This window comes from Entamoeba invadens (genome assembly GCF_000330505.1).
Source record: "Entamoeba invadens IP1 unplaced genomic scaffold scaff_1105074724549, whole genome shotgun sequence".
NCBI lineage: Eukaryota > Evosea > Mastigamoebida > Endamoebidae > Entamoeba > Entamoeba invadens.
Window position 1 is genome coordinate 95,182 of NW_004443664.1, and position 12,988 is coordinate 108,169.

The window sequence follows — 12,988 nt, forward strand, 5'->3', positions numbered from 1 at the left end:
CATCCCATAAATATAATTAACCAAATAACAAATTAATATTTGGTCAAAAATTATTGTTGCTGACCCGATAATTATTTATCGGGTTTTAAAGTGCTTGTTATTATTATTTTTATTATATTTATTATATTTATTATTTCTATCCTTATAAAAATAATTAAAATACTTTGTTTCAAATTTTAGATTAATAATGTTATAACAACTAAAGCCAAAACCACGAAAATAGTGTGTGCTCCATTGCATTTTCCTCCTTCCAATTTGTATTCTTCCATACACTCAGTGCATTCATCTGCATTTTTACAAGTTGCACAACCTTTAATTGTACATTTTGTGCACGAATTATTATTTAAATAATAACCAGCTTTGCATGAACAAGTTATTTTATCCTCTTTACACTTCAAACATCCAGGTGTTGGAGTATTACACTCGACTTCTGCTTTGCATTTATTTTCTTCAAGATAAAAACCAGATTTGCAGACTTTACAAGTATTAGCATCAGTACATTTTGCGCAATTATCAGAACAAGCATTGCATTTATTTTCTTTAAGATAAATCCCTCAAAACAGTCATAACACTTCTTAGAATCACTGCATTCAGAACAGCCATATTTACATGATGTACAAGCTTTATCATATAAATAATAGCCATTTTTACATTTGGTGCAGGTGTCAGCATCAGAACAGTTTAAACAGCCACCAGAACAATTATCACATTCATTATCTTTTAAATAATATTCTGCTTCACATTTTTCACATTCATTTCCATGTTGTGTTTTGCATGATAGGCATTTGTAAACAGGTGGATTACAATTATTCGAAAAAGCAGTAAACACTGTTAATGTTAAGAGAATTAAAGTTCTCATTGAATGATAACCAAGATTATAATACCTTTTTATACACAAAGTTGATTTTTTTATTTGTACGTTTTTAAACAAGTTGTCTATTTAATTTTCTGACAAATTTGATTTGCCGACCTCTCGTTTCATTTTATTATTAGTTACATAAAACAATGATAATAATTAACAAAAACATGTGTAAGTTTACAAATTGAATTAAAAAATAAAATATTTTTTAATATTACCACTTTTACATTATCACACATTTAAAAGGAGTAATATTTAAAACTATTATTTTAATACATCAACATTCAGATGGGCAACTTATTTGTCTAATTGAACCTATTAGCATTTCAATTCCCCAATTTTAAGTCACAATTTCCCCAAAATTTTATTCGGTTCCATCTCCAAATTCACAATTTGTCTCCTTTCTAATTATAAATCATACAACCCAAACAAAAAACTTATTATCTTAAATTTAAAAAATTATAAAATACATTTTACCAACAACGGTGGTTGGTTGTGGGTGTAAATTGTGTCAACTGTTTGTTTTGTTTGTTAATACAATAAATGTAAATGTTTTTAAATCTATAGAAATATAATGGTATTTGACACCACCAACTCCACAACATGTTTTTTATTAAAATATGCAAATTATTATTATAGTAAATTAAGTAGACATTTGTTTTCGTTCCTGATATCAAATAATGAATGTGTTGACACGGGGAAGCAAAAACGGTCGCATAGAGGTGTTCTTCCTTCAAAGTATTGAGGCAAATTCTTTACTCTGAAATTGGGGTGAGGTTCAGAAAGAACAGTCACAGTATAAACACTTTTTATCTGCAATTAGTGATTAAATTATTATTATAATTTTGTTCAACACAATTTTTCTAACTTTTGTTCATTGATTTTTTTGTAATAAAGTATCAATTGTATTATCAATCAAATCTATGTTTGGTAATATTTTTCTTGTGTTTCAAAGTGTGGGGTTTTAATTTTTTATTTTTTATCCACAACACTGTAATGCCTCGTTTTATTCAATAAAAAATGTGTCACGAACAAAAAAGTTATTATTTTTTATGGATATATTCCAAGTAATGTTTTATAAGAAATTTTTTAAAAAACTGATCTGAATAAATCTAATAAATATTTTGAGTATAATAAATTTTATTATTTAAAAGTGTAGACTAGGGTGTGCAATCGCAAGAGGAAAAAATCCTAAAGTGGTAGAGAGACTCTTTTGTGGTGATAACAAAAATGATATTGCTCAAATTTCTTATTTTTACTGAAAATGGTAAAAAAAACAGAATTCTTTTGTTTTCTGAAACATGTACACAATTAAATATTTTAAAAACAGAAATTTCTTTTTCGAACCGAAAATGCAAATTATTTAAGAGATAAAAAAGAAATAATGGTTTTGTCAAATTTGAACAATTGAAAGTAAAATATAAAGAACTTGAATATCTAAATCAATACTTAACTGTTTTTTTTCAAAAAACTAAAAAGTTTTAACAGACGACAAAAAACAATTAGTGTCAACTAAAAAACTAATTAAAAATTAAATAAAAACGTTTATTTAATTTAAATTTTTATCATTCCAAAAAAACAAAACTTGTATTTAAAAAATAAATAAAAAAACATGCAGGAATTCAACAAAGAATGTTCCTTTGTTTGGAAATATTTTGAAAAAGATTGTAAGAAGTGTTCCGAACATCGCAAATTTAACGCGAGATGTTTAAATTGTATGGGAAAAGTAATATGCAAATTTTGTCATAAATACCTCAATTTTCAAGGAACTACGTCCTCTATGAGAACCCACCTTTATTCCCTTCACCCCGAAAACATTGATGAGAATGACATAGACGATTTTGAAGTATTAAAATATTACTTTCCAAAAAGTGTCGAGCTCAACACACTTTTGTTAAAATTTTTCATGACTGGAAATATTTTTTTGCGACAGGTAAAAAAATTATTATTAATCGAGTTGATCAAGCTCCTTGACCCCAATGTGAAGCTGTGTGGAACCACCACATTTAGAACTTCATTGCTAAACAAAGTCTACAACGATAAAATGAAAAGTTTTATATCCGAAGTCAGAGAAAAAACTGAGGGTAACTATGGTTGTGTTTCTACGGATATAATGTCAATATTCGTAAAAGCTTCAATAAAACCACATTGCGTTATTGTGAAAGGCAGTTTGACCCCCCAAAACCATGTACTCAAAGTCAGTGTTTTCAGCGAAAAACACACTGCTGACAACATCAAGAAGAAAAAGCAAAAATGTGTTGGAGAAATTTGGGATCAAAAACAACATTTATTACATTGTGTCTAATGGGTGTCGGAATAACAATGGACTGTCGGATGTTTGTGGAGAGAAATTGAATTGTATTGTTCATGGGATTAACTTGGTATTTTCAGACTTGATCAAGAATATTCCAGAACTCAACAAAAAACTGAAGATGTTGAATAAGGTGTCGAAAACTTGTCAAGTATCACATTCAACACGCGTTTTGTTAAAGAAGAAGTGTGAAGAGAACGATGAGAAGTATTGTTTTCTTGCAACATTTTGCAAAACAAGGTTCAACTCTTGTTGTAAATCCCTTGAAACTGCACTTCAGATGGAGAAGTCTAAAAATGACACAAGTGGAACAAACCAGTTTACAAATGAAAATTGGGTGTAAATGAAGAAAATCTTTTTATTCGTCAAATTGATGAATGATGCATACAATACTCTCTGCACCAACTCCACTCCAAATTCATGTTTTGTATTAGGAATTATAACAAGGATATGGGAAATAATCAGAAAATACCCAACACAAAAGTGGAGTGAACATGATGATCGCCCCTCTACCCAACTATTTTGAATGATATCACCTATTGCGTTAACATCACAAAGAATCACATTACCTTACATTTCTCCAATACAACCAGTCAGCCACAATTTTCATCTATCAACCTCTCTTTCTGCTCTCAATTTCCAACCGAATTGCACCACAATTCCATCTCATTCTCAATTAACAGTCGGTTTACAACAACCCCAACGTGCACCGAACACATCACAATACTTTTCTTCCCTAAGTAGTGGACCATCCCACCAACACGAAACCAATAATACACAAGAGCTTCTCTTCGGAAAGGACTGGAAGAAAATTGCTCGTAATGGGTTTTCTAAGAGGGTTGGAAAGATTCTTGAGAGTGACCATTTTAATATTGCCTGTAATTTTATTTCCTCCTGAAAGAGACAAATATATGGACTTAAAAAATCAGGAACTAATTAAAGGGGTTGTTGAATCAAAGTTGGTTGGTTTAGATATCTCTTCCCCACCAAAAGGACACTTTCTTCACAGTTAACAGTAAATGAAAGTAATCAACGAGTAAGAGAGTTAGATGCCAAAGTTTCAGAAGTGACAAAAGAACTTATAGAATATATGGAAGACAAAGAAACAGCTGATGGTGAAAATGAATTGTACGAAAACCCCTTGACTTAATGGAAAACAGCACTTTCACCCACTTGAAAGAATTTTTTTTAAAAAAAAAGAATTTGTCTGCGCAATCTACAAGCATTGACTCTGAAAGAGTTTTCAGTGTTATGGGAAGTGTTTTTACTGATGAGAGAAACAGAACAAATCCCCACACCGCTTCAATAATCACCTTTTTGAAAATACAACTTGAAGCTTATTAATTATTTTTAATTTTTAATATGTTAGTATTTGAATTGATTACAAATGATTCAAATCATCGTTCAATTTATCAGAATATATTTATTCGTTTTCTGTTTTTAAGTTGAGACTTGCTAAAAAATTTCAACTTTAAAAACATGATGATACCTTTTATTTTCAAAGTTATTCCATTTTTTTTATTTTTTACCATCAAATTTTATATTTTTGTGGTAAGAGAATAAAGTTTTTTGGAGGTTTGTAAAAAAGATGAAGAATTCGGCATTTTTATTTTGGTGATGAAAATGTTTCTGAAATTAAAAACGCAAATAATAATAAAAACTGTTTTTTTCCTTTTTGTTGTTGATCTTTAATTTTTTGGTCGAAATGGCATATCTCAAAAAGGAACTACAAATTACATGAGATTTGCAGATTGCGATTATTGAAAAATAATGATTGTCTTATGCAAATAGATTTTAAATGTAAAAAAGTCGGCTGCTAAAAATAAAACAAAAAATATAAAAAATAATTATTTTAATAACGGTTTATGTTTTTAATAAAAATTCGAGATAATTACTTTAAATAATATTTTGGAAAAGAAAAAATCCATTTGAACTTAACAATTATTATAATAAGATTATTATGGTTAAAAAAGGAAAACCACAAAAAAATTAAAAAAATATGTATTTTTATTATAGATAGAGTATTTAATGGGTGCCAGAAATCTAATGTGTGCCAAGAAATTTGAGGATTGATTGATGTAAAAATACGGGTTTAAATTTTTTGTTTTTTATTTGTTTTTTTTTCTTGATAATAATTGATATGAAAATGGGTGCCAAACTCATTTCATGTCTTAAAATAATTCTGGCACCCAATAAGTTTCTGGCACCCCATAAATACTCGATCTGTATATTTCATTGTTTTTAAAAAGTGTATAAGATTCAAGACCTAAAAGTTATTTTACAAAAGTGTATGGAGAAGAACCTGTCTTCTTTTGTCAATATAGAAACCTGGTTAGAGATTTTAGAATGTGTTATGATTTAATGACTAATAAAGAAAATTCATACCCAATCAGATGTCCAGTAATTTTTTTTTCAAAAAGAAAAAGAAAAATGTGACGAAGAAATACTGTTTGAACCTTTCCCAATGGAATTAACAAAGCCTAAAACTGTTCCTCGAAACAATTGTCCTTATTAATTTACTATAATTTATAGCTAATTTATTTATGTTTTATTATTTTTAAATGGTTGAAAAATAGATTTTCGGTTTAAAAATATAAACTATTGTGAAGGAAAAAATTTTATCCATTTTAAAAACAAGTTTAATAAAATGAACTATAATTTATAATTATTAAATTATTATTATTATTATTATTATTATTATTATTATTATTATTCTTTGCTTTCAAAAAAATAACATATAACATTAAGTGTTAAGTCACTGTTTTTCATTGAGTAAAATTGTCTTTTGATATTTAAAGGCCACTCAGAGATGAAGACGTATGTATTTATCATGGTTGATCACACTAAAAACTCATCATTGTGGCGGATAGATGTTTTTTTTGTTTTTATACCTAAGCTTTGTTTTTTACAAAAAAGTTTAATTACACAAATAAGATTTAAACTATACAAATTTAGAAAATACAAGCCAAAAACAAACTAAATAAATTTATAAATACTTTTTTATTTCCTTTTTTCCTATTTCTATTTCAAAAAATACAAATTGAGTAATTATAATAAATTTATTATAAAATAACTACTGTCAAAAGTGTTTATTTGAAGTACAACAAATAGATAACTGGTTTGTACGACATTAAAAATATATTTTTGAATTTGAATTTTTATGAATTGCAAATAACTTTTATTACTAAAACAAACTATTTCCACATTTACTTTATGACAAATATACGCTTTTAATAATTTTAATGCTTTTAACTCATTTTCTTAATCAAATATTCCAGACAAAAATGTGTTAGAATTCGTGATACAATCATTTCATTGTATTTTAATTAATAAGTTGTGTTATTATAAAATATTATATATTTAACAATTTATAAAAATATTTCAATTACTTTCGTCAGGAATCTCTGGAGGTCTTTGTGATACAAGTTCTTTTTCGAACGACTGCTCTTGTTATTTCCTTTGATGGAAAGGGGTTGGCTTGATTGTAGGGTTGGTGAAGTTGGTTATTGTGGTGGTTGATGTGTATTGGTTGGAGTTTTTGTATTGTTTTTGTCGACAATATCTCTCCTAAAGTTGCTCTTTTATTCCCATGACCTGCCAAACAATTTGTACTTTCTTTTGGGTATATACTTGTACCATTTGGTGTTTTACTCAAACCGAATGTAATATTACCATAAATTGATCCTCCAATGAAAAAGTTCTGAGGATCTTTGTGGTAAGTTCTCTGTATCCTAGGCTTTCTTCATATTAGTTGGACTTGAATAGCCAGAAATAAACTGTGGTGATGCATTTTGTTTCAAGTTTAGAGTCAGCAAATTTATCAAAATTTCTCAAAATGTCAAATAATTTGTTTGTTACCCGAGTATTTGTTCGTTTCTATTTGGTTTTTCTTTTTATTTTATTATTATTGGACCAATTATACACTAAAAATGCATTAATAAATGACTGTGTGAAGACTACCATAAAATAGTTGTACACCCGTGATTCAAGTATTATACTTTTAAAAATGGAAATAAAAAACACAAACAAAAATTTATTAAACCATTGATGATAAAACGACAAAACTAAGAGTACAACCATTTATGCTATACGACACTTTTAATATTGTCTTTATATAAATATATTCATTTTCCATCAAAAATAATACATTATAGTCACTTTGTCTTATGCACAACTTTGCCTTATGCAAAACTTATATGTTAAATATGGAATTAAATAAACTATTATATTATTTAATTATTTCTTACCAAAAACACCATAAGATCTATTTCAGTTTTAATTTATTATAATTTTTTAACTTATATTTATAAATTAATATCTTGAATAAGGCAAAGTTTCACATAAGGCAGAGTGTCGATACTGTAGTATTTTTTAAAAAATTCACTTTTATTACTAAGGTTTCGACCAGTGTTATGGTTTCGACTAATAATTAATAATTTTTATACCATTTTAAAAACTAAATAAAAAAATATATTTAAACCATTATTTAATAATAAATAAAAAAACTTATTCAATATTATTCAAATGGTATTTTAATAGTAAGTCGAAACTATAGTATATGAATTTTTTGTATAAAATTAATTTAATAAAAGTAATTTTAATTTGGATACGAAAAAAAAATAAAATGATATTTATTTCACTTAAAAAACAATTGGATGACACGCCTTGAACCATTTTATTTACGAAACGTTGTCTTATATCTCCCAAAACTTTCAGACCTTATAAATTTTGTTTGTATTAACAAAAAGTCTTGTGATGTATCAGAGAGTTTGTATATCAATCCATTTAATCTTCCTCAAAGCATTCCAATTCAAAAGATTGTCACTTTATTTCCAAAATTGGAGACTTTGTACCTTCCTTATGAAGTTGACTATAATTTGTCTTTCTTAGAGAATTTGGGTACTTTCATCATTGAGTTACGACGAAATTACAAGACGCAAAAGTCTCAAGGCCCTTCAAAAAGTGTGACCTCACTTTTGTCGACAGAATGGTTTCCAAAACGTGTGAGGAAACTTCGCATCTTTGAAGAAGAAGTCCACACTTTTGCAGATAATATCAGCAAGTATGTGCAACTTAAAACCGTCACATTTGGGTTCAAAGGAAATGATTGTATGGAAGACTTCATGAAAATCATCACCCACAAAACTCTGAGAACTGTGACGTTTTCTACTGCTGCGTGTAATGCCAATTTAATTTCCGCCATCGATTTTTCAGATCTGTCCGACACACAATTTAATATTCAGTTCTTCGCTGCAGTCAACTCGGAGTTGTCCATTGAAGATGTCCAAAAGCTTTCAAAACTCTTTCCAAACGTCTGTGTATACATCTCTTATCTTTCTGACATCATTTTGGATCCATTGTACAAAACAAAGAACATCACTTATCTCCCATTTCTAAGCGAAAAAGAATTGTATCGCACAGTCACTAAAGTCCTCAACAAGAATTTCAACGACAAAAATCTCTTCTCTTTCATACAAAAAGCTCTTCCAAAGGAACTCCAAGTCGTTAAAGACTTCACTCAACAAGACGACAAAACGTCCGTTATAAAAGTTGACTTCACAAATTTGAAGGAGGAGTTCTGCATGGAAATAGTTGTTTTGTATAAAGTGCGTTTTGTGGAGCTTATAATGCCGAAAACAGTTAAAATTTTAAAGATGAAAAGTGTAAAGGGCGCTGTGAAAGCACTTGCATGCAAACTTGAAGATGTCAAGATTATAAAACACGGAAGAGATAAAGTTGAAATTGAATGTGAAAATATAAAGAAATATAAATGTGACAGAAGTCGTGTTGATATGGTGTATAAAGGTAAAAAATATTTAAACACGTTTTTTATGGCAGTTGGAGAAGGTTTATCTTATGACATCTCAGTCACGGAAACATCAAAACTTGTGCTTTTGAGAAAAGGAGAAAAAGTAGGGCAACTTGTATTTTGTGGCAAAGTTTGTTTGAATGACACAACTTTTGTTGTTAATGACGTAAAAGTTTTTAACTATCGTTTTTAAAATATTGAAAATTAATAATAATAATTATTTTTGTTTGAGTTTATCAAAAATAAAACGGTAATATCAAAATACACATGTTTACTATTTTGTGTTGTTATATGTAAATAATAAAATGATTGTTTTGAACAAATTGATTGTCTATAATATTTGAGCTATATGTGTTGATCTACAAAAAGCTATTAAATGAAAAAAATATAAAAATGATGTAGTTACACAACGAAATTATCAACAATTGTTTATATACATTTTTTTGTCTTAACTAAATATCATACTAATTACACAGAAGTTATTATTAATAATCGAGAATAACAATTTCATAAACAATCATTATTCAACTGAAAATATTCAACAATTACATTCGTTCTCACGATAATGTACATCTGTTATTTAATTATTTAAATTTATAATTGTGTTAATAATTTTGTTGTGTGAATAATTAAAAACATTATCTTTCAACTTTTAATTTGTTTTCCTGTTATATTCCAACTGATTATACAAAAATATATTCACTTAAATAATATAATATAGTGACTTTTCAAGGTGTATAAGTTAACTATAGTTTTATTTTATATTTTTTTTATTAATAAAATATAATTATTTTATTAATTATATTTTTAATAAATAATATTGATTATTCAGTTTATAAATTTTGAAGTTATTACTAAACTATACTTTATCTTACACAACGGCACAAGTCAAAATTGTGACGTTGCAATTTTTAACTTTCACACTTCAAATACTATAAATTAAATTACAATTTCTGGAATATGAGCCAATCAAAAATATCAAAAGACCTGTTTTAATCGATAATACAACTCAATTCCAACAAATTAACTAACATTTTAAAAGACTAATTGTAATTTTTGCTATAAAATGAAACAAAGAAAATCTTTATGTTTATTACACCTTTTATTGTATCACTTTAAATTAAGCTCGGAAAAGAAACATTGACGATTATTCACGTCTGTAAACAAATAAATATTTATACATAAAACAAGTTGACAAACCATCACCCAATTTTAATATTTTTATTTTCTTTTTGTTGTTTATAAATCCAAGCTTAGGGTTGTTTGTTTTTTGAAACATTTTTAAAAACTAATAACATTTTTACATAAAAAGATAAAATATAAATCCAAAGTAATATAAAGTTAATCCCAACTTTTTTGTTGTATTGTATTATTTTTTGAACTTATTCATTCATATTATGGGTGTTTTGCAACCATTTGTGATACTTCGTTTATCACACCTTCAATTTTGGTACAATTATGAGTTTAGAAAATATAACAAAATGTGTCAACACACTTCCACTTTTTTGTAAATAAAATGAGTGTTGCTTTTGAATAATCCTCTTGACGAGTTGCGATTTTTTGACATTTTTAGTTTCGATGGTGGTTTTCTGATTATATTTAACTTGATTACTATTTCGTAAACATTTAAAATTGCCTCATCTAGTACACTAAACACTTTTCTTTAATATTTGTATAATGTTAAACCATTTCATTTTATCGTCTTTTTTACTTGTAGAATTTGTATATTAATGTGTTATTTTCTTGTAAGATAAGTTGTATTATTTGAGAAATACATCAAACTAATAAAATATGTTTTTGACTTAATTTGTGGATAATATTCTTTTATATAATTAATAACCATTTCCTTTTACACTATAAAACCATCTCTTCAACACTCTTCAATAAAATTATAAAATTTATGTTCTGATTGGCTAAACCTTAGATTCCTACCAGCTCTAAAACTTTTTTGTTCTTATATTTAAACAGTTGACAATGTCCAGAAGAAATTTACCATATTTTCAAGATGTGTTTGGAATCCCCTATTTTTGATATTGAAAATTAAATTATTACATATAAAATTTCGAGTTCAAGTTTTTTCTTTTGTTTTAATGTGCATAATACGTTTAATGTGTTCATGTTGAATTATTGATTTTATTATTTTAAAAAATTCTATTATTTGTTTTAATACCGCCATTGTTAATCTTGTTTAATTAAAATTGATTAAAACTATTTTTTTCATTATCACTAAATTTTGCTAATTCTGTTTATTAACGAACTTAATTATTTTCCAAAAATAATTATTTCCTTAAAATAGATAGTCTTAAAATTTAACAATATCAACAAAAATATGTTTACAAAAATATAATCCTTCTATTCAGCAAAGGTAAGTAAATTAATTCCGATGAATTATAATGTTTGATGGGAAACGTTCATCACCAATAAACGTGACACTCGATGGTATTGTAACACTTCTTAGACTTTTACATTCATAGAAACATTTATAATCAATTATTGTCACACCTAATGGTATGTTATCACCAAATTTCTCTCTATCATTTTTAGTGTAACAAACTTTTTTAAACTTGATGTTTCGACGTTTGTTTTTGTTGACAGTTTCATAATCAACATAGAACCACACAACAATACAACGAAACTCTTTTAATAAAACATTTTTGTTCTCACGGTTTTCATATTCTTTTGTGTTGATCAGAAATCCATTGCCAAAATTCCCATTTCTTTTACTCCATAAATGAAGTGTCTCGATGTTTGGGAAGTATCCAAGTGTTTTTCAATCCAACGGAATTGGGTTGAATTGGAACTTTTCCATATTACCACTAAACTTCTTGCACACCAATTTTAAATTAATAAAGTCTGTAATAGCCATGAAGTACTTTGAGACTCTCATGATGTGATAACTAGAAAGTTTGGACATTTTAATATTCACAGTTATTCGGTCTTTAAATATTCTCAAATTCGTCTTTGTAAACAATTGTAAGAAATTCTTGATTAAAAGTCATTCACTATTTTAAATTTTATGGTTATATTGTTAACTTAACTTTGAAGATTCATCAAAATACTTGGGCTGATAATAATTATTTAAAGTCGAAAACACACAATGAATTACATAGAACTGGTAACAATATAATTAAAACGCGTATCAAACAATTAAAAACATAGAAAAATAAATTACATGTATGGTAAAAACCCATAAAAATTGTCTTAAATCCCTCAAAAAATAGCTTTTATGATTGTTTAATAATTTAAAATAAATTAAATTCATTAATTTACATTATAAAAGGTTTTAATAACAATTTTAATCTTTTAAATGAGTTTTAATTATATATTGATTGACTTTATTATATAAAACAAAATAAGTAATGATGAAGAAGTGAATTACTTTAATAGCCGGATTGTCCCATGTAATCTTTGAGTTTGTAGACTGCGTCTGAGTTCTGTCCAGCAGATACAGATGCGTCTTTGAAGTATCCAATCAAAATGACTTTGATTCCCTTGTAAATAGAAACACCAGCAGCACCAGCCTTGCCAAAGACAGTTCCCTCGTCTTTGTCAGCTCTTGTGACGGTGTATTTGACACCACCAATGTGAAGTCCCTTTGACTGGAAGTCTGCGATATTTCCAGACATGATCGCATTTGCAATGGTTGTTGCTTCTGCTTGTTGGATTGTCAAGCCAACTTGTGACATGATTGCTCCATTGGTAGCAAGAATGATTCCACCATGGCCTTTGCCTGCACCAATCATTGAAGCTGTGTAACCGTCCCACGACATTTGAACGATTACCAATATGTGGTATTCTTTATATAATGTCGACACGTCACTTCTTTATTTGTTTTTCTCTTGAAATTATATTTAATTATTTATTTTTAAATTCAAAACCCAATTCAAATAAAAGTAAAGTTAAAATTTCAAGAAGTCTGTTGTGTAATATAAGTGGCTAAAAAAACTTGAAATAAACTTGTGTATATATTATAGATGAAACTTTATTATTTGAAAACCATTTCATTTGG

The 12,988-nt window shown here is 27.3% G+C and overlaps 4 protein-coding genes across 4 annotated transcripts; 2 read left to right on the top strand and 2 right to left on the bottom strand.

Annotated features, from left to right (window-relative positions):
• Nucleotides 1–394: 394 nt before the first annotated feature.
• Nucleotides 395–859, bottom strand: EIN_239270 (hypothetical protein; the record flags this gene model as incomplete). The annotated part of the gene is made up of 1 exon (XM_004260350.1): nucleotides 395–859. One exon carries the CDS (start codon nucleotides 857–859, stop codon nucleotides 395–397), a length of 465 nt encoding a protein of 154 aa, XP_004260398.1.
• A 2,186-nt stretch (nucleotides 860–3,045) lies between these two features.
• On the top strand, nucleotides 3,046–3,513 carry EIN_239280 (hypothetical protein; the record flags this gene model as incomplete). Its single annotated transcript, XM_004260351.1, has 1 exon — nucleotides 3,046–3,513. One exon carries the CDS (start codon nucleotides 3,046–3,048, stop codon nucleotides 3,511–3,513), a length of 468 nt encoding a protein of 155 aa, XP_004260399.1.
• Nucleotides 3,514–7,825: 4,312 nt separating this feature from the next.
• EIN_239290 (hypothetical protein) lies at nucleotides 7,826–9,172 on the top strand (the record flags this gene model as incomplete). Its single annotated transcript, XM_004260352.1, has 1 exon — nucleotides 7,826–9,172. One exon carries the CDS (start codon nucleotides 7,826–7,828, stop codon nucleotides 9,170–9,172), a length of 1,347 nt encoding a protein of 448 aa, XP_004260400.1.
• A 3,187-nt stretch (nucleotides 9,173–12,359) lies between these two features.
• On the bottom strand, nucleotides 12,360–12,749 carry EIN_239300 (profilin, putative; the record flags this gene model as incomplete). Its single annotated transcript, XM_004260353.1, has 1 exon — nucleotides 12,360–12,749. The coding sequence occupies one exon, from the start codon at nucleotides 12,747–12,749 to the stop codon at nucleotides 12,360–12,362; it is 390 nt and encodes a 129-aa protein (XP_004260401.1).
• Between the last annotated feature and the right edge of the window lie 239 nt (nucleotides 12,750–12,988).